Genomic DNA, 25566 nt, shown 5'->3' on the forward strand with positions numbered 1-25566 from the left:
CCGAACGACGCTTCTTATAGATTCGCCCTCGCGTCCCCGCCCCTTCCTTTCCCGCCCTCCCTTGCGCTACGGGGCCGCCTGCGCAGGCCCGCACGGGGTGCGAGCCAGAGTCGTGGGTCAACCCCCCGCTCGCTGGTTGGGCGACCTTTTGAAGTGACAGGGAGAGAGGAATTTTTTTCCTTAATCCCACCGCCTCTCCTCGCTGCTCCTTTCTGCACTGAGGCTTAAGGTTTGAAGACTTAAGGGTAAAATTGGGCCGCTTTCATTCTAGTTTGGACAACGGTTTCATCTTCAGCAAAAGCCTCTCATTCGTAGCCCCCCCCAGCTGGAAAATGGTCTGCTCTGCGAATCGGTAATGGATGCGGGGCGGGGCGGGTCCTCCCCGGGGAGGGCGGTTGCTCATGAATATGCAGTTATCTTGCTGAATATGCATGAACAAACCAAGATGGCGGGACCAGTGGCTTGTCCGGAAGTAGCCGATGTGTGTCAAACGGCCCCCAGAGACGGGTGGGCATCTCCTGGCCTCTAATGCCGCGGTGTACCGAGCCATGGTCCTAGATCCATGGCCTGAGCCGCTCGAAGAGACTTCAGCTGGGAGGCCTGCTCTGATAGGAGTGTGGCCACTGTCCGGGAGAGATCACGGGACCGCGACAATCCGAGAAAAGCAGATTAGCCATGGGGCGGGCCACGAAAGTCCTGGGGGATTTGGGGTCAAGGCATCTGAACATTAGGAAATCCTCCACTTTGTAGAATATTTCAGGAATAAAATGGGGGGCGGGGATCCCAAGGGATTCTCCAATGAGAACGGTCGTAGGACTTTCCACTCTCCCTCCAAAGCAGAGACGACACCACTGCAAGGCACAGAGTAATCCTTGTTTGATGTCAATGTCACGTCACCACCCCAAGGGGGGGGGCCACAAGCACGAGGAAAGGAAACCTTTGCCGTGAGGGGAGGGGTGGGGAGGCACGCTCCCCTCCCCCAGCGCAGCTGCTGGCTCTGTCTTTGCCGGAACACTCCAGCCCCAATGCTCTTCTCTTTGCTGCTGAGTGAAGTCCTCCCTGTGGCCCACGGGCTCCCTGCATCACACCCTTGGATCTGCTCCTCAGACTTTACCCTTTAGTTATGCCCTGATTCCAGGACCCATCCTGGACTCCACATCCCTTGGTCCCAGGCTGGCTCCAGGTCTTCTAGGTAGTCTCTCTCCACCAAGTCCCCAAGTCACCCTTGACTCTGAGAGGTATCCCTCTCCCACACCAGTTCTTGTCCAGTCACTTCTCCTCCCATGTTTGTCTTCAGTCTTTGCCTCTATTTATCCCTGTCCCTCCCAACCCCCGGGCTCCCAAGTTCTATCTCACTCCTCCACCTTCCCTTCCCTCTCACAGCTGAGGTTCCGGGCTGTGATGATGGCAATGCTGCCCAGCACAACCCCTGCCCCCATGATGTCAGAAGGTGCCACAGTCTCATTGAGCATATAATACTGCAGTATAAGGGCCACCACCACCTCGGAATGCAGGACAGCGCACACCAGGGCAGGGTGGGCCTTGGTGACTGCATAGCTCACACATGTGAAGGAGACCAAGGCGAGGATCCCCACTGCCCCCACACAACTCCAACTCAGGAGGTCACTGGGCAGCACGGGGGTCTGCAGCACAAAGAGGCCTGGCACAGAGACCAGCAGCCCCACCAAGCCAAATAGGAAGGCCACTGTTGGGAGGCAGGAGGGAAAGTGCAGAGAACGACAGACCAGAAGCCCCAGGGACAGCGCCAGGCCTCCCAGGAAAGCCAGCACATAGCCCAGGATGGTGTAGAGACCCGTGGTCCCCTCCTGTAGTGTCCCAAGTCCAGGTCCCACAATGATGATTAGTCCTAGGATGCTGCCCAACAGTCCACACCAGTCGTAGCCACTGAGACCCTGGCTCTCAAGGCAGAGGGTGAGGACGGCGGAGCAGACGGTGGAAGAACCTTTGCGAACAGTGGCAGCGTTGCCAGCGGGCACCATCTGAACCGCATTGTAGGCACATCCAATGCTGAGGACGTTGAGCAGGGCATGGAAGCAGGCCCGGCCTCGGATGTCAGGAGGTCCCAGAAGTGGGTCGCCACGCAGTTTAAGTAGCAGGGCAATAGGGAGGTGGAAGAGGCATCGACAGATGAGCAGCTCCAGCGAGGGCAGGCTGGAAGCCTGGTAAGCCATACGAGAAAGGGAGCCCACGAAGCCAGCAGGCAGGCCCCCACCCAGCAGGGCCACCAGCAGGCCCTTGGTGGCATCAGAGGGCTGGCAGCGCTGGTGCCAGGGGAGGCTGGGTGGAGTGGAGGGCGGCGATGGCTGCGTGAAGTCATGCAGGTTGCAGTAGGGGTGACTGCCAGCCTGTTAGGGAGAAAGGAGCTCAGGGTAGACAGCAGCCACAGCCCAGGCGACCTGGGGCAGGGCAGATGCCAGGATGGGGGTCTGGGATCCTATGGGACTGTACAGTGTCGGGCTATTTTGCTGAGGAACTCTTGGGAGCTAGAAAGGGCCTAAAAGATGAGTGAGATGGTATAATGTGGGCCTGGAGCAGGAAGCAAGGAGTGAGCAGTCCTGGAGCATCGTTACCCTGGGTAAGTTGTTCCTGGGAGGACCCAGGATGCTCTCTTGGACCCAGGATGCTCTCTTGGATTGAGGAAGGGGAGGAAGCCTCAGACGTTATGCATCTGTGTGATGCCACAGGTTCCAGAGACATCTGGGGACACCATTATGAATTCTATTTGTGGGTATCTCTAAGACAGCTAAGTTTTAGGAAAGGAGGGGAAACGGAGCAACCAGGAGCTATAGGGAGGGAGTACTGGGCCCCTGGCCTCCACACTCACCATCTTTCCTTGGACTTTCTTCTCTCCTCCTGGCTCAGAGAGCCTGGGCCCCTCAGAGCTCCAGCCATTGTGACCTGGTTGGAGTGGGGGTGGGGTTCTTCCCTGGAACCCTCCTGAGGTGGTAGCACGCCTGTCTTCCCACTGAGTCTAACTCTGCTTCCTTTCCTTCTTTTCTTTCTTTTCTTTTCTTTCTTTCTTTTTTCTTTCTTTCTTTCTTCTTTCTTTCTTTCTCTTTCCTTCTTTCCTTCTTTCTTTCCTTCTTTCTTTCTTTCTTTTCTTTCTTTCTTTCTCTTTTCTTCTTTCCTTCTTTCCTTCTTTCCTTCTTTCTTTCTTTCTTTTCTTTCTTTTCTTTCTTTCTTGACGAAGTTTCCACTCTTGTTGTCCAGGCTGGAGTGCAATGGTGTGATCTCATCTCACTGCAACCTCCACCTCCCAGATTCAAGCAATTCTCCTGCCTCAGCCTCCCAAGTAGCTGGGATTACAAGCATGCACCACCACACCTGGCTAACCACTTGGCTAACTTTTTTTTTTTTTTTTCCAGACGGAGTTTTGCTTTTGTTGCCCAGGCTGGAGTGCAGTGGCACAATCTCAGCTCACCGCAACCTCCACCTCCCGGGTTCAAGCAATTCTCCTACCTCATCCTCCCAAGTAGCTGGGATTACAGGCATGCGCCACCACACCCCGCTAATTTTTTATTTTTAGTAGAGATGGGGTTTCTCCATGTTGGCCATGCTGGTCTTGAACTCCTTACCTCAAGTGATCCACGCTCCCCTCTGCCTCCCAAAGTGGTGGGATTACAGGCATGAGCCACCGTGCCCAGCCCAACTCTGCTTCTTTTCTATTTATGTCTCCATGACTCCAAAGTTTGTCTGATTCTTTTATTCTTTTTATGGCTAGCTCTGTGGCTTTACATTAATTTGTTTATTTATATCTTGCATTGTTTCAGAGAGGTTTTTGTTGTTTTTTTTTTTTTTCAGACGGAGTGTCTCTCTGTCGTCCAGGCTGGAGTGCAGTGGCGAGATCTCGGCTTACTGCAAGCTCCGCCTCCCAGGTTCACGCCATTCTCCTGCCTCAGCCTCCCAAGTAGCTGGGACTACAGGCGCCCGCCACCACGCCCGGCTAATTTTTTTGTATTTTTAGTAGAGACGGGGTTTAACCGTGTTAGCCAGGATAGTCTCGATCTCCTGACCTTGTGATCCGCCCACCTCGGCCCCCCAAAGTGCTGGGATTACAGGCGTGAGCCACTGCACTCAGCCTCAGAGAGGTTTTAAGGCAAGGAGCTCTGAAGCCTGGCTCCTCCATCTCCTTAGTTTTTAATTTTCCAGCACCAGGGAGGAGTTCTTGGGATTGTCCCTGTGGAGTTTCAGGAATGTGTTTTTTTCTGTGTGTGCTTCCACCTGGTGTTTTGTTGATGCTGTCCCCAGAGGCCCACACCAAGGCCTCTGCATTTATGTTCAAGTCTATAGTTGTGGATCTATCTGCTGGTGGGGACAAAGTACCCAGCCAGCTTCGTGTGTTCATTTGCGCTGGTGGTCGTTCATGTGTGCCCCGTGTGCAGGGCCAGGGCCTTCCTTTTCCGCGGCCTGCTGAGCTTTCCTGCGCACTCCTGGAGAGGGTGTGTGTGTGTGTGTCCAGGGCTGGCCCTCTTTGAGTGTGCCGACCCTGGGTCTGTGAGTCCCACTGGGCCTGATTATGAGTCTGCCATGTCATGTCTGCACCCTGAGAGCCTGTGTGTTATGCTTTCAGGCAGTGTGCACCGCTGAGTGAAGGGCGTGCAGGAGGAAGGGCGGAGGGAGCCCTTTCCCTGGGGGTCAGTGGTCGTGCACCCCTGCCACGATGCTGCAACCCGGCCTGCGCCCCGCTCGGTGTCCACCCGCCCGGTGGCCCAGCGCGGCGCAGTGTCCTGCCGCGGGGATCAGTCCTGGGGAAGGCCGTCGGGCGCTCGGAGCTTTGTGTCGGTGTCGGCTGCGCTGCGCCGGCCTCCTCTCGGCGGCGGCGGCGCTGGGGGGGGACTGTTTCCGGGGGTGGGGGTGGGGGTAGGACCGGGGCGGGGGGGAGCCGATGATGTCAGCGGCGGCGGCGGCGGCGGCGGCGGCAGCGGGGCCGGGCCGGGGCCAGGCGCTGGGGGGGCCAGGGCCGGAGCCGGAGCCGGAGCCGGAGCTGGAGGCGGGCGAAACCGGAGCGGCCGGGGGCGGCCACGGTGATGAGCCGGGCCTGGCGGACGCGACGCCATCGCAGTCAGGTGGGCCCCGGGGCGAACTGGGCAGGGCCAGGGCGGACCGGAGCCAACTGCCAGGCCCCCTCTCCGCTGCCCGGCGCCGCGGGAGCCCCGACCGCGCCCCGCGCCCAGACCGCTCTCCTTTGGGGTTGACTTGGGGGCGCAGGGGTCGGGGGCTGAGCCTGGCCCCGCCCCCGGGCGCGCACGACGCTGGGGGGCGACCAAGGGGGCCCTGGTATGGCGTCCGAGAGAGGGGCAGCCGGGGGACGCGATCGCCTGGGGCCGTGGAAGGGGCGGCGCTCACTCCCCCTTTGAAGGGTTAATTCTGCAGCCTAATGTCCCCCTCCCCCCGTGGGGCAGGTTGGGGGTGGGGTGGGGCGGGTGTGAGCCCGGGCAAGCGCTGCAAGCTGCTGGGAGGGTGATGGCGTAGGAGCCAGGCAGAGAGGGGGAGGGGTGGGCCGCCGAGCGCCCCAGAGTTGGGGTGTGCGGGGTGCGCAGGGCGAGCTGGGGCCCCGGAACCGCCGCGCCGTCGGGGCAGGGTTGTGGCTGTGAGTCTTGGAGATCGTGTGTCTCGTGCTGTGTGGTGGGGCAAGGTAAACCTCTCCTGGGCACCACCGTTTGCTGGCAGCCAGGGGTCTGGGTAGGGCCCTCCCTGGGCCATGGAGATAGAAAGCCAGGAGGGGTGTCCAGTGTTGTGGGGCAGAGTTACAAGACGAGCCCTGTGGCTTTGGGTGATAGATGGGCATTCTGAGCAGGGCACAGCATGCTGGGTGCAGAGTTTGTTCGATGTGGGGCTGTATGTTTTCTACAGCATGTGTTTTCTCGCATGTGTGTTTGTGCTGCACCTATGACCTGTTTATGAACTGTTTTCTGCAGAGCTGGCATGCTGTATGTGTTGCGGAGGGTGCCAGGATGCAGTGTATGTGCCCTTTCGGAGGGGGCAGTTGTGGGCCTTTGAGTCAGAAGGCGTCACGTCTGGGTCCCATTTCTGTGGCCCTGCTGAGGTGTGGTCCAGTGGTGAAGAGGGCGATGGATGGGTTTGCGTGTCCGTGATGAGCGCGTTGCATGGGAGCTGCGCGTCTAGAACTCAGATCCCGAAGATCATGACGGGAGTGAGGAACCCCAGGGTGTGTCTCAGGGGCCTGTGGGTCAGCTGGCACTGATGTGAGGGGCTCGGGGTGGAATGCGCCAGTTGTGTTTATGGGATCATGGGCAGCCAAGCGAGGGGAAGGTTGTGTGTTTGCAACATTCTCCACAGGATTCTTTTGTGACGTTGTTTGTAGGAGTCTGTCTGGGCTGCTGGGCTGGGAGGCAAGCTGGTCAGAAAACACATGTGGGGAGGGAGGTGGCGTGACAAGGGCAGTGTGGGCCTCAGACCCAAGAGGCCAGCCGCAAGCAGGCTGTGTGTGCGTGCCTGCCGTCTGTGTGCTTAAGTGGCGGTGGGGCTGCGGAGGGGATTTGGTATGAGGAAGGCGGGAGATAAATGCAGGGTAGCGCATGGCGGCGGGCGGGAGGCATGGGTGTTGTCAGACGGCCCAGCTAATCTTTGCAGGGTCTGTGTGTTTGCCCCTCATCAGCCTGCCCAGTGTGTCAGGGTCACCCGGAGGAGAGGCTGGGCGGCCACAAGGGAAGTAAGCTTAGACAGAGCGGCTCCTTGGCCATGTTTATGTAAAGGCTGGGTGTGACTCTTGTCACTAAAATGGAAAAAAGAAACGTGAAGTTTTCAGCCTCCTCCCCCTTCACCCTCTCCCTCTCTCTGCCCCCCTTGTGAGTATCTCTGACGCACACTGGGCCCCACTCCTGCGAGGGTGGAAGGGCCTCGGAACGGAATTCGCTCACTAGGCAGATTCCTCAGAACAGGTTTTCCTCACCTTTGGGGCCTGGGCCCTTCTAGGGGTGTGTGTGCAAGTGCATTCCAAGCCTGCACACCGCTGTCTACTGTGCCCGGCCCCACTGGAAGGATGTGTGTACGTGGGGGAAGGGAGGGTGCTGCAGACAGGCCCTCCGGCATAGGGGGCTGGGAAGGGGTGGCCGCCGTGGGAGCCTGCACAACAGGTGCACAGTGATGGTCTGGTGAAGAGAAAGGAGCCATGGTCCAGGGCTAAGGAGCTCTGGCGTCTTTACCATTCCCTCACTGGCACTTGATCTGAAGGAAGCTTGGTTCCTCATCTGCAGAATGGGGCTGATTGCCTGCCCTGCGTATCTTCCAAAAGCACATGGGAAATGGACCCAGAAAGTGGCTATAGTCTGGGGGCTGTGCCTATGCCAGCCCCTGTTAGCCCTCCCCCAGAACTGGGAATTCCCTTCTTGGGGCTTCGCTGATAATAATGGCAGCACACACTTGCTTAGCACTGACCGTGCACCAGCCTGTCCTCAGGGCACTTACATGTGGCCACTCTGTCCTCAGAACAACACCATGAAGTAGGCACTCTAATTACCTCCCTTTTTCAAGTGAGGCAGCTGAGGTCCAGAGAAGTTAAGTAATTTGCCCCAAGTCACTTAGCTAGTAAGAGGTGAAGCTGTATTTGAACCTGGGTAATCAGGTTGAAGATCTTGTGCTCTTAACTACTGTACGCTGCTGCCTTCTGGAACATTCAGTGGATGGTCCTTTCTGCGCAACTCCCTCCGATACTCTTCTCCCCAGTTGCTGCAGAACTGAGCGTCTGCAGCAGTCCATTTCAGAAGACTCGGATGCTCAGGGAGCCCCAGCCGAGGGCATGAGAACCTGAGTCTCTGCTGCTGTATAAGGTGGATGCTGGCCATGGCAGCACAAAAGGTTGATGAGTCAGAGGAAGGAGTGATTGTTCTCATCCTGTGGATCAGGGAGGGCCAAGAAGGAGGTGGCCTCGGAGTTAGATCTTAACGTTTTGGAGGGATTTTGACAAGCTTGGGGAAAGAGCATTTCTGGCAGGACAAGCCAGCACAGGCAAAGGTGTGAAGGTGTGGGTCATGTAGAAGCTGGAGGGCACACTGGGTGTCTGGGGTTTTGTTCATTTGTTTAGAGACGGGGTCTCACTATGTTGCCCAGGCTGGACTGAAACCCCTGGGCTCAAGCAATCCTCTAGCCGCAGCCTCCTGAGTAGCTGGGACTATGGGTATGTGCCACCACACCTGGCTCCCACTGAGTACTGTGTGTTTGAAGAGGACAACACAAGGCAAGATTAAAAAGGAAGATTGGAGCTAGACCAGAGCCCTTGACTACCTGGTAGAAGAATTTGAACTTTATTCTAGAGTCAGTGGGGACAGTGGAGGTTTTGAGCCCAGGAGTGATAGTCCTGAACTGTGGTTAGGGATGTTGACCCTCAGGGGGAGGAGGGCTGGATGGAGGAAGGTAAGCCTGGAGGCCAGGGGATAGCTGGGAGGCCATAACCTTGGACCACGTGAGTGTTAACAAGGACCTGAGCTATCAAAGGGAAGGTTTCCAGAGCCATTCCCAAGCTCGGCGGCGATTTCAGCCACACTTGATGACTGCTGGATGTGGGAGCGAGGGAAAGGGTGGAGTCAGACATGACACATTTAGCACTTAGCACGTGAGACCTTGTGCGGTGGTTTATGTAACCAGCTGGCGGGCCATAGGCCTCTTCAGGGCCAGCTCTAGCAGTATGGCAGAGGGAAAGATTGAGCATCTGGGGTCAGCTGGGCCTGAATTCGAATCTTGACTGCTGCTTATAAGCTGTGCGACTCGAGCAAGGTATATCCCTCTCTGAGCCTCGGTTTCCTCTTCTGTAAAATTAGAATAATATGGCCGGGCGCAGTGGCCCATGCCCGTAATCCCAGAACTTTGGGAAGCCAAGGCAGGTGGATCACCTGAGGTCAGGAGTTCAAGACCAGCCTGGCCAACATGGAGAAACCCTGTCTCTACTCAAAATACAAAAACTAGCTGGGCATGGAATCCCAGCTACTCTGGAGGCTGAGGCAGGAGAATTGCTTGAACCCAGGAGACGGAGGTTGCAGTGAGCCGAGATCATGCCACTGCACTCCAGCCTGGGCAACAGGATAATATAAAACCTACTGTGGGTGGCTGTACTGAGAATATCATTAAATGAGGTAATGTGTGTGAGGCCCCAAGAAGAGTATGAGGCAAATTGTGAGGACTCCAGAGTGGTCAACTTATTTATGGTTTCTTTTAATTTTTTTTTGAGACGGAATTTCTTATTGCCCAGGCTGGAATGCAATGGCATGATCTTGGCTCACTGCAACCTCCGCCTTCTGGGTTCAGGTGATTCTCCTGCCTCAGCCTCCCGGGTAGCTGGGATTACAGGCGCCCGCCACTACGCCCAGCTAATTTTTTATTTTCAGTAGAGACCGAGTTTCACCATGTTGGCCAGGCTGGTCTTACCATGTTGGTCAGGCGGGTGGTCAGTCCCTGACCTCAGGTGATCCACCTGCCTTGGCCTCCCAGAGTGCTGGGATTACAGGCATGAGCTGGCCATACCTGGCCTTTTTTTTTTTTTTTTTTTTTTTTTTTGAGGCAGAGTCTCACTCTGTCACCCAGGCTGGAATGCAGTGGCGCAATCTCTGCTTGCTGCAACCGCCACCTCCCCGGTTCAAGCAATTCTCCTGCCTCAGCCACCTGAGTAGCTGGGGTTACAGGCGTGCACCACCACACCCAGCTAATTTTTGTATTTTTAGTACAGATGGGGTTTCATCATGTTGGCCAGGCTGGTCTGGAACTCCTGACCTCAAGTGATCTGCCCGCCTCAGCCTCCCAAAGTGCTGGCATGACAGGTGTGCACCACTGTGCCTGGCCCAGAAGTGATCAAGTTATAATTGTCATTCCTATCTCCGGGCCAACTCAGTCCGGCATGGATGATGGCTTCCGTCCTGGAGGATGGACTTTGAGGACAGGTTCATTCATTTACCAGCTTTTTTGTTTTGTTTTTACCACCTATTATGTGCTGGGCCCTATTCTAAGGACTTGAGATACGGCAATGAACAAAGCAGACAAAATTCCCTACCCTTGGCCGGGCGCCGTGGCTCACACCTGTAATTCCAACACTTTGGGTGTCCAAGGCGGTAAATTGCTTGATCCCAGGTGTTCGAGACCAACCTGGGCAACATGGTGAAGCCCTATCTCTACTAAAAATACAAAAAATTCGCTGGGCGTAGTGGCATATGCCTGTAGTCCCAGCTACTTGGGAGGCTGAAATGAGAGAATCACCTGAGCCTGGGGGAGGTCAAGGCTGCAGGGAGCTGTGGTAACACCACTGCACTACAGCCTGGGTGACAAAGTGAGAACTCATGTCAAAAAAAAAAAAAAAAAGGCTGACCACGGTGGCTCACGCCTGTAATTCCAGCACTTTGGGAGGCCAAGATGGATGGATCACCTGAGGTCAGGAGTTCGAGACCAGCCTGGCCAACATGTTGAAACCCTGTCTCTACTAAAAATACAAAAATTAGCTGGGGGTGGTGGCATATGCCTGTAGTTCCAGGTTTTTGGGAGGCTGAGGCAGGAGAATTGCTTGAACCCAGGAGGCAAAGGTTGCAGCGAGCCGAGAGAGATCGTGCCACTGCACTCCAGCCTGGGCAACAGAGCAAGACGCCATCTCAAAAACAAAACAAAACCAAAAACATTCCTACCTTTTACCCCTTGGAGCTTACATTCCAGAGATAAGTAAGAAATAGGAGCTGGGCGCGGTGGCTCTCCACTATAATCCCAGCACTTTGGGAGGCTGAGCTGGGCAGATTGCTTGAGACCAGGAATTCAAGACCAGCCCTGGGGAACATGGTGAAACCTCATCTCTACAAAAAATACAAAAATTAGCTGGGCATGGTGGCAGGTACCTGTAGTCCCAGCCACTCAGAAGGCTGACAGGTGAGAGGATCACTTGAGCGCAGGAGGTCAAGGCTTCAGTGAGCCTCAATCTCACCATTGTACTCCAGCCTGGGCAACAGAGCAAGATCCTGTCTCAAAAAAAGATAAAACAATTGGCCAGGCTCTGTAATCCCAGCACTGTGGGAGGCCCAGGCAGGCAGATCACCTGAGGTCAGGAGTTCAAGACCAGCCAGGCCAACATGGTGAAACCCCATCTCTACTAAAAATACAAAAATTAGCTGGGCCTGGCCGGGTGCGGTGGCTCATGCCTGTAATCCCTGCACTTTGGGATGCCAAAGTGGGCAGATCACAAGGTCAGGAGATCGAGACCATCCTGGCTAACATGGTGAAACCCCGTCTCTACTAAAAATACAAAAAAAAAATTAGCCAGGAGTGGTGGTGGGTGCCTGTAGTCCCAGCTCCTCGGGAGGCTGAGGCAGGAGAATGGCATGAACCCGGGAGGCGGAGCTTGCAGTGAGCCAAGATCGCACCACTGCACTCCAGCCTGGGCGACAGAGCGAGACTCCGTCTCAAAAAAAAAAAAAAAAAAAAAAATGATGGCACGCGCCTATAGTCCCAGTGACTCGGGAGGTTGAGGCAGGAGAATCGCTTGAACCCGGGAGGCGGAGGTTGCAGTGAGCCGAGATCATGCCACTGCACTGTAGCCTGGGCGACAGAGCTAGACTCTGTCCCCGCTCCCCCCCCCCAAAAAAAGAGAAGCAGTTGGGCCAGTTTCAGTGACTCATGCATGTCATCCCAGCACTTTGGGAGGCCGAGGCAGAAGGATCACTTGAGCCCAGGAGTTTGAGACCAGCCTGGCCAACATAGAGAGATCCAATCTCTACTAAAAATAAAAAATAAATTAACTGGGCATTGTGGTGTGCACCTGTGGTGCCAACTACTAGGGACGCTGAGGTGGGAGGTCATGAGAGCCTGGGAGGTTCAGGCTGCAATGAACCGTGATTGTGCCACTGCACTCCAACCTGGGCAACGGAGTGAGACCTCGTCTCAAAAAAAAAAAAAAAAAAAAAAAGCATGGCCAGGTGCAGTGGCTCACTCCTGTAATGCTAGCACTTGGAGAGGCAGAGGCGGGCAGATCACTTCAGGTCAGGAGTTCAAAACGAGCCTGGCCAGCATGGTGAAACCCTGCCTCTACTAAAAATACAAAAAAATTAGCCAGGCTGGGCGCAGTGGCTCATGCCTGTAATCCCAGCACTTTGGGAGGCCAAGGTGGGTGGATCACGAGGTTGGGATTTCAAGACCAGCCTGGCCAAGATGGTGAAACCTCATCTGTACTAAAAATACAAAAATTAGCCAGACGTGGTGGCAGGCGCCTGTAATCCCAGCTACTTGGGAGGCTGAGGCAAAGAATTGGTTGAACTGGGGAGGCGGAGGTTGCAGTGAGCCCAGATCGCACCACTGCACTCCAGCCTGGGCGACAGAGCTGGACTCTGTCTCAAAAAAAAAAAAAAAAAAAAAAAAAAAAGGTGTTACTAAGTGCCAAGGAGCAAAATAAAGTAGGGTCGGGAGATAGGAAGTTTTAGAAGGTGGGGAGTGGCCAAGGAAGGCCTCAGGGGAAGGTGGCTTCTAAGTCAAGGCTTAAAGGAAGTTGGGGTTCACTGCATGAGGCTATCTGGAGGAAAGAACATTCCAGCCGGAGAGAACTGCACGATGTAGGGTGTGTCTGGTGTCCATGCTCAGATCCCCACCTCAGTGGCACATCTGAGGTCACACAGGCACTGAAGAGTAGAGAAATGGGAAGAACAAACAAATAAAAAACTCTAAAACCACAGAGCCACCAAACCTACCAGGAAGCCCAATTTGTGCCTTTTTTTCTTCACTACTCTCCCCACCATTTTCCAGGACTGAGTTCTACGAACTAAATATTGCCAGTTGTTAGCTCATTTAATCTTTACAACAACCCCACAAGGTAGGAACTATTAATTGTCCCCACCGTACGGACAAGGAAACAAATACAGAAAGGTTAAGTAACCTGCCTGGGGGTCACATAGCTAGTCTTTTCCACTTCCTATAAGGCCTTGCAGGGCAGTAGCCAAGATAGGGCAGTTTAACTCAAGCTGCGTCCAAACGCTGGGTTGGCTAGCAACAAAACCAGAGGCAAATAACCCCATCACTACCTTCCTTCTACCTGAAAGGGAGGAGTTTAGAATATTTGATTTCTCTAAGCCGGTTGTCTCGCTGTGGCCATTTTGAGTGTTGAAATGAGATGATACAGATAAAATGCTTAGCATTATACTTTGCACATCGTAAGTATTTCAAGCCTGGGCAACATGGCAAGACCCCATCTTTACAAAAGTAAATAATTAAATTAGCCAGGCATTGTGACATAAGCCTATGGTCTCAGAGACTCAGGAGGCTGAGGCAGGAGGATCATTTGATTCCAGGAGGTCGAGGCTGCAGTGAGCGATGTTCACACCACTGCACTCCAGCTTGGGCAACAGAATGAGACCCTGTCTCAAAAATAAATATTTCATAAATGGCAGCTACAGAGACCATGATGACAATGATTGTATGTGATCTCTAAGGGCCAGTCCAGCATTGGGTGTCTCTGGTTCTAAGAAGCCCTGACAGGTCTCGTCCAAGTACTGTGGCAGTCAGCACATGGTCACACATGCATAGCCCACCACATATGGTTGTGCAGGTTGGCAGGCCCAGCCAATGGGGTGAATGGGGACTGGAGGCAAACCTTGACTTTGCCCACCTACACAGGGCTGCTACCTCCTGGAGGAAAGAACCTTGCTTCTAATTTTCAGAAAGGCACCCAGGTAGGCTATTTGTACCCTAGTGGGTGCCATAAACACATCCTTCATTAATGTATGGTGAAGTCATCAGGAACACAGGCTTTCGAGCCAAACTTCCTGGGATCAGATCCCAGCCCTGCTACTAGCTGGTCATACATCCTTGGGCCGGCTACGTAGCATCTATAAGCCATAATCTGACATTTTATTTATTTATTTATTTTGAGACGAAGTTTCATTCTTGTTGTCCAAGCTGGAGTGCAATGGCATGATCTCAGCTCACTGCAACCTTTGCCTCCTGGGTTCAAGTGATTCTCCTGCCTCAGCCTCCTGAGTAGCTGGGATTACAGGTGCCTGCCTCCATGCCCTGCTAATTTTTTATATTTTAAGTAGAGACGGTGTTTCACCATGTTGGCCAGGCTGGTCTGGAGCTCCTGAACTTCAGGTGATCCACCCACCTCAGCCTCCCAAAGTGCTGGGATTACAGGCATGAGCCACCATGCCCAGCCTATTTTATTTTTTTGAGACAGGGTCTTGTTCTGTCACTCAGGTTGGAGTGCAGTGGCATAATCATAGCTAACTGCAGCCTTGAACTCCTGGGCTTAAGGGATGCTCCCACCTCCGCCTCCTGAGTAGCTGGGACTATAGGTGCATGCCACCACACCTGGCTAATTTTTGTATTTTTTGTAGAGACCAGGTTTCTCCATCTTGCCAAGGCTGGTCTCGAACTCCTGAGCTCAAGGGATCCACCTGCCTCAGCCTTCCAAAGTGCTAGGATTACAAGTGTGAGCCACTGCACCCAACCTATAGTCTGTCATTTTATTTATTTATTTATTTTTTGAGACAGAGTCTCGCTCTGTCACCAGGCTGGAATGCAGTGACGCAATCTCGGCTCACTGCAACCTCTGCCTCCCGGATTCAAGTGATTCTCCTGCCCCAGCCTCCCGAGTAGCTGGGACTACAGGTGCCCGCCACCACGTCCGGCTAATTTTTGTATTTTCAGTAGAGACAGGGTTTCACCATGTTGGCCAGGATGGTCTCAATCTCTTGACCTCGTGATCCACCCACCTCAGCCTCCCAAACTGCTAGGATTACAGGCGTGAGCCACCATGCCCGGCCTATTTTTTATTTTTATTTTTATTTTTATTTTTTGAGACAGAGTCTCACTCTGTCACCCAGGCTGGACTGATCGCCGTCCAGCGCTCACTGCAGCCTGTAATCCCAGCTACTCAGGAGGCTTAGGCCGGAGAATTGCTTGAACCCAGGAGGCGGAGGTTGCAGTGAGCTGAGATTGCACCACTGCACTTCAGTCTGGGCGCAGAGCGAGACTCCATCTCAAAACAAATAAATAAATTAAAATTAAAATTAAAAAAGAGGGAAAGCTAACTGCTTTCAGGGTAGTGATAAGGAAAAAATGAGGTAATCCAAATAAAACACTGACTCTTGGGGTCCCATTAAGCCAGTGGTTATCATGGAAGCGAGTGAGAGGCCTGAGCACCAGCCCATGAATGCAGTGAGGCCCCTTCCTCAGGATGCCTGACCTATCTGAAATTCACCAACTGACAGGGTAACACTTGACCTAGAACGTGATCTGTCCCTGGCAGACAGGGTTGTTAAAACTTTGGAATATCATCCCTGTTTACCGTCTTCCTTCTTCCCATCCAGGAGAGGTGTCAGGAAAATATTTTGGGGAATGTGAAATGGGGTATATGTGGGGAAAAGGCCTTTGAGTCCAGATAGTATGAGTGATAAATGGGAAGGAACATTTTTCAGGGGATGGGAATTGTATGAGGAACTCCTGATGCCGGACACCTCTGAAGACACATGTGGCCCCCCACGGCATACGGAAGGACACCCTCAAAGATGGGTGACAGCTCCCAGGCTTTGTGGAGGGCAGAGGAGAGGGTCTGGAGAGCTCTGCTCTCAAGTCTGCAGGCCTGAATCTCTAAATAGGTGCCACCTGTCATTACCAGCGCTGTGTGACTTTGGATAAGTCTGGCTTTTGAACTCAAACCTTCAACTGAAAAGAGTCCTCAAGGCCCTGATGGTGCCTGCAGGTGAAGGTGGCTGTGCGGTGCTTTCTCTGCTGCTGACTGCCTGAGCTTGCGTTTCAGTTGTCTGCTCTTCCCTTTGTTTTTTGGGTTTTTTGTGGGTTTTTTTTGAGATGGAGTTTTGCTCTTGTTGCCCAGGCTAGAGTGCGGTGGCGTGACCTCGTCTCACTGCAACCTCCAGCTCCCAGGTTCAAGTGATTCTTCTGCTTCAGCCTCCCAAGTAGCTGGGATTACAGGCACGTGCCACCATGCCCGGCTAATTTTTTGTATTTTTAGTAGAGACGTGGGTTTCACCATGTTGGCCAGGCTGGTCTTGAACTCCTGACATCAGGTGATCCACCCCTCTTGGCCTCCCAAACCGCTGGGATTACAGGCGTGAGCCCCCGCGCCTGGCCTTGCTCTTCCCTCTGGACAAGTCTCCCAGCAAGAGGTGAGGTAGGAGTTGTGATTCTGCAGCTTTTTAAGTCCAAATCCCTAGGGCATCAGGTCTCTGAGTAAGGCGTGGGACCAGGCCTCCCGGTCTTGCGGCCTTTCCAGTGCCCTCCAGAGACTGGAGCAAGCTGGCAGTTGTGTATGGGACAGTGGTCTTCGATGGTTGCCTGGCAGCTGGGCTAGAAACCCCCCTCTAAGATTTATGGGGCTGGGAGGATGTTAGGAGGTCCTCTCCTAATTTGAATATCTATCAGCTTAGGTCTAATTTTTAAAAACTCACAAATTATTTTGATATGTAAATGAGACCATTGTGATAAATGACAACATGCAAATTTTTTACTTCCTCTGAGCCCTGGAGATTGGGCCAAAGGGACTTGAGAGTGCTGTGACAGGCTTCCCTGAACCTATGGGCTGGACCTGTGCTACTATATTGTTTGGAGGTGAATTGGGAATATGCACATTATCTTGTCACTGTACTTCTCTGGGCCCGCAGAACAAGGCTCTGCAATAATCTGCATGACCTCCCAGGTTTGACTGGACACAGCTAAACAAATACCCTGGCGGAGGCTCCGGGGAGGGGTCTGGGCTCACCCAGGTGTCCTCTCTGGCCACAGTGCTGCACCCCTGCCCACTTCCTGGGGGCTTTTCCTCCCACTTCCCTCCCCGAGGACCCTCTCCTGCTCCTCCTCTAGGTTCCCCTGACATAATTTCTGTTTCTCCGCAGAAGGAAGCGGCCCAGCAGAAGGGACTCGCTGAGCCACCCCCCGCCCCACTCCATGTTGGCTGTGCTCTCAGGTGAGAAGCTACCCAGAGGCCTACAGTGAGGAAAAAGTAGACCCAAGGCAGCAGGCCAGCAGGGGCGGCCATTTTGTCTAGGCTGGGGAGTTCTGTGAAATGGCTATCAGGAGTTATGGAGCTTCCTCCTCCTTCCCATGAGAGAGGTTTCCCTCACTTACCTCTCTAGTCTGTGACTTCAGAGGTCATGACCCCTTGACCTTCACCATGACCTGAGGTATCTCTGGCCTCTTCCAGCCTCAGAAGTGAGTTAGACATACTGGTCTTGGATGCTGGCCAGACTTGGGTGGCTAAGGGCCAACCCCTGACTTCTGTGACCTGAAGTGATTCAGCCTTCCACTAGTTTCTGACCAGCAGCTCCTGATCCTCTCTCTGCCTGATCTTAGAAGCCCCTGCCCTCTGCCCAGCCTCTGAGACTCTACCCGGCCTCTTCTCCCACTGTCTAGGCTGGCACCATGCCCCCCCCTGCAGAGGTGACGGACCCGTCCCATGCCCCCGCTGTCCTGCGCCAGCTCAATGAACAGCGGCTCCGTGGCCTCTTCTGTGACGTCACCCTCATAGCCGGAGACACCAAGTTCCCTGCTCACCGCAGCGTCCTGGCTGCTTCAAGTCCCTTCTTCAGAGAGGCCCTGCTCACTTCAGCCCCACTGCCCCTCCCACCAGCTACTGGGGGCGCCGCACCCAACCCTGCCACCACCACAGCTGCCTCTTCCTCCTCCTCCTCTTCCTCGTCTTCTTCCTCTTCCTCCTCCTCTGCTTCTTCTTCTTCCTCCTCTTCCTCTTCCTCTCCCCCTCCAGCCTCTCCCCCTGCTTCTTCCCCGCCCCGGGTCCTGGAGTTGCCAGGAGTCCCAGCAGCTGCGTTTTCTGATGTCCTCAACTTCATCTATAGCGCCCGGCTCGCACTGCCTGGTGGTGGAGGGGACGGGGCAGCTGTAGCAGAGATTGGAGCTTTGGGGCGCCGTCTGGGCATCTCCCGCCTTCAGGGCCTGGGGGAGGGAGGTGATGCCTGGGTACCTCCTACCCCAGCCCCCATGGCCACCTCGCAGCCTGAAGAGGACAGCTTTGGGCCCGGGCCCAGGCCAGCTGGGGAGTGGGAGGGTGACAGGGCTGAGGCCCAGGCCCCTGACTTGCAGTGCTCCCTGCCCCGGCGGCCCCTCCCCTGCCCCCAATGTGGAAAAAGCTTCATCCATCCCAAACGGCTGCAGACCCATGAGGCCCAGTGCCGACGGGGGGCCAGCACTCGGGGGTCTACAGGGCTGGGAGCTGGGGGCGCTGGCCCTGGTGGTCCTGCAGGGGTGGACGCCTCAGCCCTGCCTCCACCAGTGGGCTTCCGAGGGGGCCCCGAGCACGTGGTGAAGGTGGTGGGTGGCCACGTGCTGTATGTGTGCGCGGCCTGCGAGCGTTCCTACGTGACCCTGTCCAGTCTGAAGAGACACAGCAATGTACACTCGTGGCGGAGGAAGTACCCCTGCCGCTATTGTGAGAAAGTGTTCGCCCTGGCTGAGTACCGCACGAAGCATGAAGTGTGGCACACGGGGGAGCGCAGGTGAGTGATACAGGCTCGCAGGGGAGCGGCTGGAGGCCGTCACTCAGAGATCATAGGAACAAGGGCGGCAATGGGTGGGGCTTAGGGCCTAGAAAGTTATCCTGAAACTAGGCTAGCTGCAGCAGTAATCCCAACACTTTGAGGGGCTGAGGTGGTAGGATCGCTCGAGGTCAGGAGTTTGAGACGAGCCTGGACAACATAGAGACCCCATCTCTACAAACAATTTTTTTTTTTTTTTGAGACAGAGTCTCTCTCTGTAGCCCAGACTGGAGTGCAGTGGTACGATCTCGGCTTACTGCCACCTCCGCCTCCCAGGTCCCAGTTCAAGCAATTCTGCTTCAGCCTCCCGAGTAGCTGGGATTACAGGCATGCGCCACCATGCCCAGCTAATTTTGTTTTGTATTTTTAGTAGAGTCGGGGTTTCACCATGTTGGTCAGGATGGTCTTGAACTCCTGACCTCATGATCCGCCTGCCTTGGCCTCCCAAAGTGTCGGGATTACAGGCGTGAGCCACCACACCTGGCTTTTTTTTTTTTTCATTATTATACTGATATTTACTTATTTATTTATTATTATTATTATACTTTAAGTTTTAGGGTACATGTGCACAATGTGCAGGTTTGTTACATATGTATCCATGTGCCATGTTGGTGTGCTGCACCCATTGACTCGTCATTTAGCATTAGATATATCTCCTAATGCTATCCCTCCCCCCTCCCCCGCCTTTTTTCTTTTTAAGACCAAGTCTCACTGTGTCCCCCAGGCCGGAGTGCCGTGGCGCAATCTCAGCTCAGTGCAACCTCTGCCTCCTGGGTTCAAGCGATTCTCTTGCCTCAGCTTCCTGAGTATCTGGGATTACAGGCGTGCACCACCACGTCCAGCTAATTTTTGTATTTTTAGTAGAGACAGGGTTTCACCATGTTGGCCAGGCTGTTCTTGAACTCCTGACTTCAGGCGATCCGCCAACCTCGGCCTCCCAAAGTGCTGGGAGTACAGGGATGAGCCACTGTGCTCAGCCTCTACAAACAATTTGAAAAGAAAAAAAAAAAAAGCCATCCTGAGGCCCCTGCTCACCACCACTCACCGGTCTGCCTCCCTCCAGCCCCAATTCCTTCAGCTGAGGTTTTTTTTTTTTTGAAGGAGTCTCGCTCTGTCGCCCAGACAGGAGTGCAGTGGTGCAATCTTGGCTCACTGCAACCTCGTCTCCAGGGTTCATCAGCTGAGGTTTATTAGGGCCTCTTTGTGCCATGTCCTGGCTTGCAGCTGTGGGGAGGGCCTAGAGGGACAGAGAAAGCTGCCCTCACCAGAAAGGACTGCGGCGGCACAGACATGTCCAGGAATCATTACGCTATTCCAAGCAGGGCCTTGTGTTTTCACGCGGTGTCCCTGTTCTTAAGTCATTTCCCATTCTGTCATTTGGGCTTGAGAAGAAGGCTCTGTGAGTTAGGCTGGGTCCCAGATGGGACAGCCGAGGCCTAGAGTCTCACAGCTGGTGGGGGCACCGAGCTCAGACAGGCACCTGCACTGAGGCTGGCCGGGTGAGGGAGGCAGCGCAAGGCTGCGGGAGTCACAGGTTTGAGTGCAGGGTGCAGGAGGACCTGGGAGGCTTCAGGGCCCTTGACTCAAGTGGCTGTGTTCCTGCCCTATTCCCTGCTGTCCTGACCCAGGTACCAGTGCATCTTCTGTTGGGAGACCTTTGTCACTTACTATAACCTGAAGACCCACCAGCGAGCCTTCCACGGCATTAGCCCGGGCCTCCTCGCCAGTGAGAAGACACCCAATGGAGGCTACAAGCCCAAGCTCAATACACTCAAGCTCTACCGCCTGCTCCCCATGCGGGCAGCCAAGCGGCCCTACAAGACCTACAGCCAGGGAGCCCCGGAGGCCCCTCTTTCTCCAAGCCTCAACACACCAGCCCCTGTGGCAATGCCAGCCAGCCCGCCGCCTGGGCCCCCACCTGCCCCAGAGCCTGGCCCTCCACCCTCTGTCATCACTTTTGCCCACCCAGCCCCCTCTGTCATTGTCCATGGGGGCAGTAGCAGTGGTGGAGGGGGGAGTGGGACGGCCAACACAGGAGGGTCCCAAGCTGCCTCGGTTATCACTTACACTGCTCCCCCGAGGCCACCCAAGAAACGAGAATACCCACCTCCTCCCCCTGAGCCTGCAGCCACACCCACCAACCCAGCCACAGCGGTCAGCCCAGCCACTGCTGCAGGGCCAGCCACCGCCACCCCCGCCCCCACGGAGGAGGCCAAGGGCCGGAATCCACGGGCTGGAAGGACTCTGACTTACACAGCCAAGCCAGTGGGCGGGATTGGTGGAGGTGGGGGTCCCCCCGCAGGGGCTGGCCGGGGTCCCTCTCAGCTGCAGGCTCCACCTCCACTGTGTCAGATCACTGTGCGAATAGGGGAGGAGGCCATCGTCAAGCGCCGCATCTCAGAGACTGACCTGCGTCCTGGGGAGCTGAGCGGAGAGGAGATGGAGGAGAGTGAGGAGGACGAAGAGGAGGACGATGAAGAGGAGGAGGAGGAGGAATCAAAGGCTGGTGGGGAGGACCAGCTCTGGAGGCCCTACTACTCCTACAAGCCTAAGCGCAAGGCTGGAGCTGCTGGAGGTGCCAGCGTGGGGGGCAGTGGGCTGCCCCGAGGCCGTCGGCCACCACGCTGGAGGCAGAAGCTGGAACGGAGGAGCTGGGAGGAAACCCCAGCGGCTGAGAGCCCAGCGGGACGTGCCCGCACAGAGCGGAGGCACCGCTGTGGGGACTGTGCCCAGACCTTCACCACCCTGAGAAAGCTGCGGAAGCACCAAGAGGCCCACGGTGGGGGCTCCCACAGCTCCCGGGCCGGACGGAGGCCCTCCACCCGCTTTACCTGCCCCCACTGCGCCAAGGTGTGCAAGACCGCAGCTGCCCTGAGCCGCCACGGGCAGAGGCATGCTGCTGAGCGGCCTGGGGGCACCCCAACCCCTGTCATTGCCTATTCCAAGGGCAGCGCTGGCACCAGGCCCGGGGATGTCAAGGAGGAAGCCCCCCAAGAGATGCAAGTCTCCTCATCCAGCGGTGAGGCAGGTGGCGGGAGCACTGCTGCTGAGGAAGCTTCCGAGACCGCCTCACTCCAGGACCCTGTCATCTCAGGGGGTGAGGAGCCCCCAGTGGTGGCAAGCGGGGGCAGCTATGTATACCCACCTGTGCAGGAATTTCCACTGGCCCTGATTGGGGGTGGCCGGGAACCTGGTGGTGGCAGGGGAAAATCTGGGAGTGAAGGGCCAGTGGGGGCTGGTGAGGGGGACCGGATTGAGGGGATAGGGGCTGCCAAAGTCACTTTCTACCCTGAGCCCTACCCGCTCGTCTACGGCCCCCAGCTCCTTGCCGCCTACCCTTACAACTTCAGTAACTTGGCCGCTCTCCCAGTTGCTCTCAACATGGTCCTACCTGATGAGAAGGGTGGGGGGGCCCTTCCCTTCCTACCAGGGGTCTTTGGCTACGCAGTAAATCCTCAAGCAGCACCCCCTGCCCCGCCAACACCACCTCCCCCAACTCTTCCTCCACCAATTCCCCCTAAGGGAGAAGGGGAAAGGGCAGGGGTTGAGAGAACCCAGAAGGGCGATGTGGGGTGAACCCTGGGGCTCAATCCCCCTTTCACCAGATGCCACCCTCCCTGAACCCCCCACCACTACCAGCTCCCTGGCCTCCCTGCCCCTTGGGAGCCCCTCCACACTCTTGTGCAGGGACTTGGGGGCCCCTGGAGCTCAGGGGTCAGGCTGCTTTGTGTGAGATTGTAGTTTTCCCATCTCCTGGGAAGGGATCTTTCGAGGTTCCCCTCTCAATCTTCCTCCAGGGAATGGCCTCCAGGAGGGGCAGGGCCAGCTTCCATCCCTTCTCCAGCCCTTGGGGCAACTGAGCAATATACTTAACCTGAATCTCTACTCACAGCCCCCACCAGCTCTGAATGTCTAACCTGCTCCCCTGATTCGTAAACCTAGGGGGAAACCATCTCTGTCACCTAATGACCCCCTTTGTTCTGAAGCTTTCTCTAAGCCCTTCCCAGATGCTTCCTAGCACATTCCATTCTTTGTGGCCCAGGGCCTGGACCAGACCATTGTGATACCTGACCCCGCCCACCTGGGAGTGTGGCTTTGGGTTCCATCCTTCCCAAGCGTGGGTCTCTACGTCCCTGTTTCCCTTGCATCAAGACGCCTTCCTCGGCTTCCATGCCTCTGGATCTTCCTTGTTCCTCCCCATATTCCTGGACTTTGGAGATGGCCTCTCCCAAGCCAGGTCAAGGAGGTTTGGGGGAGGGCTGCCCCTCTGCCCCTCTGTTCCGTGGCTGAGCACTTTCCCAGTCCAGGGCAGGGAAATATTGGCCCTATCTTGACCCCCAAATCCAGTGAGCTCCAGATTCTTCCAAGGCAAAAGAGGTGAGCAGATCAAACCTTTTTCTGCCTCTACATATGGCCTCTTCTGGGCTAAACCAGATTTGGGGGCCAGGAGGGAAGAACTCCATATGGGATGGAGAAGGGAATCTACTTTCTCCCTGTTTGTTTTCCTGATGGTTTCTCCCAGACTAGACCAAATAGCCAGAAAAATGATAGGGGTCGGATGGGTGGGTAAGCCCAGGATTTGCACATGACCTTCCATCCTTACCTGTATTCCCATCTCCTCAGTGTCACTCCCCTCACCAATCACTCCAGATGGTTTTGGGGGAACCATTCTGCTCTTCTGGTGGGCTTTGGGGTATCCCCACCAACTTTCCCTTCAAAATAGCACCTTACACCCCATCTTTGACTCAGTTCCCCACACCCAAAGATCCCAGCCTAGGGATGGGGTACAGGGACTTTAAGTAGTCCCTAATCCCTAATTTGCACTAGTTAACCCTGGTCAGGGGTCCCTGTATTTCCTTCCAGTGGGGGAGATGAAGAAATGTTTGCTCCTAATTCTCTTTGAAAACTGGGCCTCCCTGCTCTGTGATTGGATGAACATTTCCATCCCACCCACCTCCCCCCAAAAAATAGCTCACAAGGGGAGAGCCAGTTTGGGGGAGCAAATTTGACAAATGGGAATTAGAGGAGTGCAGTTTTAAAAGGAAAAGTTGCTGTCATCAAAATGGCAGCCTTTTCCCCAGCTACTGTTTTTGGGGCCAAGATGGCTGCCCTAGCAGCAATCACTGCCAAGGGCAAGATCATGGCTTTTGGAGGGAGGTGAGTTTAGGGAGGGCCAGGACCATCCTCCTACCCCTCATACCCTCCCAGCATATACAAAAGGGGAGGTTTTAGACAGGCTCCCTGAATGTTAACCACAGAGGAGTCACTCCTTCATTCCTCCTCTGTCTCTTTGCACTTTTCTTGGTCTTGGCCACAGCCTGAGTGATGAATTTCCTACTGAATGTACCAAGTTCCAATTTTTAAGAGGGGGAAAAGTTTCAAATGGGGAAAAATGCAAAAAAAAAAAAAATCACTAAAAATTCCCACAAATCTTGTTTCTGGCACTTTAGAAAAACTGCAAAAAAAAGCATAATAAAGAATACATATATATATATATATCTACACACAAATTATATATCTATCTATCTATACAGCGGAACCACAAGAGAGACTGAGGAAGGCCTGGAGGCAGGGGCAGAGGTGACGACAGTGCCCCTATATCCTTAACCCATACTCCTCTGAGGCAAACAGGCATGGGAAAATGGAAGGGTTGAGGATGGACCGGAGAATTGGAACTTCAGAATAGGTCAAAATTCCAAAACTATGGACTTTTTTTTTTTTGGGGAGAATTGAGATTGTAGTCATTTATTTTTTTTAAATATAATTAAGGAAAATAGCTTCCAGAATGTGGTGGTTCTGGGCAACAAATGAGATTGTGGCGACGTGGAGATTAAAATATATGTATTTGAGCTGGGGAATTTGAATATTGTGAGTTTCAGATGTTGGAAACTTGGGATTTTGCAGTTTTGTCTTTTGAAAATGATCAAGTCTTGTCAGTTCGTGCCCTCTTTCCCTATGTTCCCTGGGAAGAAGGGTGGTGGCAGAGTGGGAAGGCCACTGGTTCTGTGCCACAGCACGCAAGATTTAGAATTCTACAGACTCTAGCTCTATACGTAGTGAGGACCCAGATTTAGAGAAACTGACCAATATTTATCTCCGCATTTGTGTGTGTGTCCAACTCTGTAGGCCAATAAACCAACAAGACAAATGAACTGTGCCCCACAGTGGGATGCCAGGTGCAATTATTTGCGTGGCTGGTGGGTCTGGGGGAAAGGAACATGCTAACTTTGTCCCACAGGGATCCCTGCGAGTTGTGGCCCAATGCTCCCTCTTTGGACAGCAACTTCCAGCAGTTGAGTAGTTGAGTGAGGGCTTGTTGACTATAGGCTCAAGCTGACTTTGGCCCAACATCCAGCCAGAAATCTTAACAGTCTAGTTCATACAACCTGCTGGGCGCGAGATCTCTATGTCCAAAATGCCCTGCTTTAAACCAGTTCTAACCTTCCTTCCAAGTTGAAAGAAAACTGAGGCACAAAATGTGTGATGGCCATAAGAGACACAACCTTTCTTTTTTCCACTTGTAGCTTCCCCATTGGCTTCAATTCCTTGCCCCCTATATCTTTTCTAGTGTTATGGAGGGATGGGCAGGTAAACTAAGTGACGTGGGTCAGGTGTATAGGGGCTTTGAGGAATTATGATATGAATAACTTGACCAGAGCGGGCAGCCACTAAGCTCTAGCCAAGTTGTTGCCAACAGGGGAATCAGGCCTGGTGTTACTATAGTTTTTTGTTGTTGCTGTTGCTGTTGTTGTTTTTTGAGATGGAGTCTTGCTCTGTTGCCGAGGCTGGAGTGCAGTGGCGCGATCTCGGCTCGCTGCAACCTCCACCTCCCAGGTTCAAGTGATTCTCCTGCCTCAGGATCCTGAGTAGCTGGGATCACAGGTGCACGCCACCACCTCCAGCTAATTTTTGTATTTTTAGTAGAGATGGGGTTTCAGCATGTTGGTCAGGCTGGTTTCGAACTCCTGACTTTGTGATCTGCCCGCCTCAGCCTCCCAAAGTGCTGGGATTACAGGCGTGAGCCACCGTGCCCGGCCTACTATAGTTTTTAAAATTATTTTTGAGG

General features: G+C 54.4%; 2 protein-coding genes across 8 annotated transcripts; one reads left to right on the forward strand and one right to left on the reverse strand.

The window, feature by feature from the left end:
- The first annotated feature begins 99 nt into the window (after positions 1–99).
- ZBTB4 (zinc finger and BTB domain containing 4) lies at positions 100–24662 on the forward strand. Of its 7 annotated transcripts, none has more exons than XM_030799879.1 (4): positions 100–352; positions 16845–16915; positions 17362–18461; positions 20129–24662. In XM_030799879.1, exons 3-4 carry the CDS (start codon positions 17371–17373, stop codon positions 22074–22076), a joined length of 3039 nt encoding a protein of 1012 aa, XP_030655739.1. In that variant the 5' UTR covers positions 100–352; positions 16845–16915; positions 17362–17370; the 3' UTR covers positions 22077–24662. The 7 variants fall into 7 exon arrangements, with proteins under 7 accessions (XP_030655739.1, XP_030655737.1, XP_030655743.1 ...); XM_030799877.1 differs by lacking the exon at positions 100–352 and adding an exon at positions 4906–5087; XM_030799883.1 differs by lacking the exon at positions 100–352 and adding an exon at positions 5421–5656.
- Positions 866–3054, reverse strand: SLC35G6 (solute carrier family 35 member G6). The gene is made up of 2 exons (XM_003274617.4): positions 2846–3054; positions 866–2366 (listed from the first exon to the last, which is right to left on the reverse strand). Exons 1-2 carry the CDS (start codon positions 2846–2848, stop codon positions 1353–1355), a joined length of 1017 nt encoding a protein of 338 aa, XP_003274665.1. The 5' UTR covers positions 2849–3054; the 3' UTR covers positions 866–1352.
- Positions 24663–25566: the final 904 nt, after the last annotated feature.

The sequence above is a fragment of the Nomascus leucogenys genome, chromosome 19 (genome assembly GCF_006542625.1).
Source record: "Nomascus leucogenys isolate Asia chromosome 19, Asia_NLE_v1, whole genome shotgun sequence".
Lineage (NCBI taxonomy): Eukaryota > Metazoa > Chordata > Mammalia > Primates > Hylobatidae > Nomascus > Nomascus leucogenys.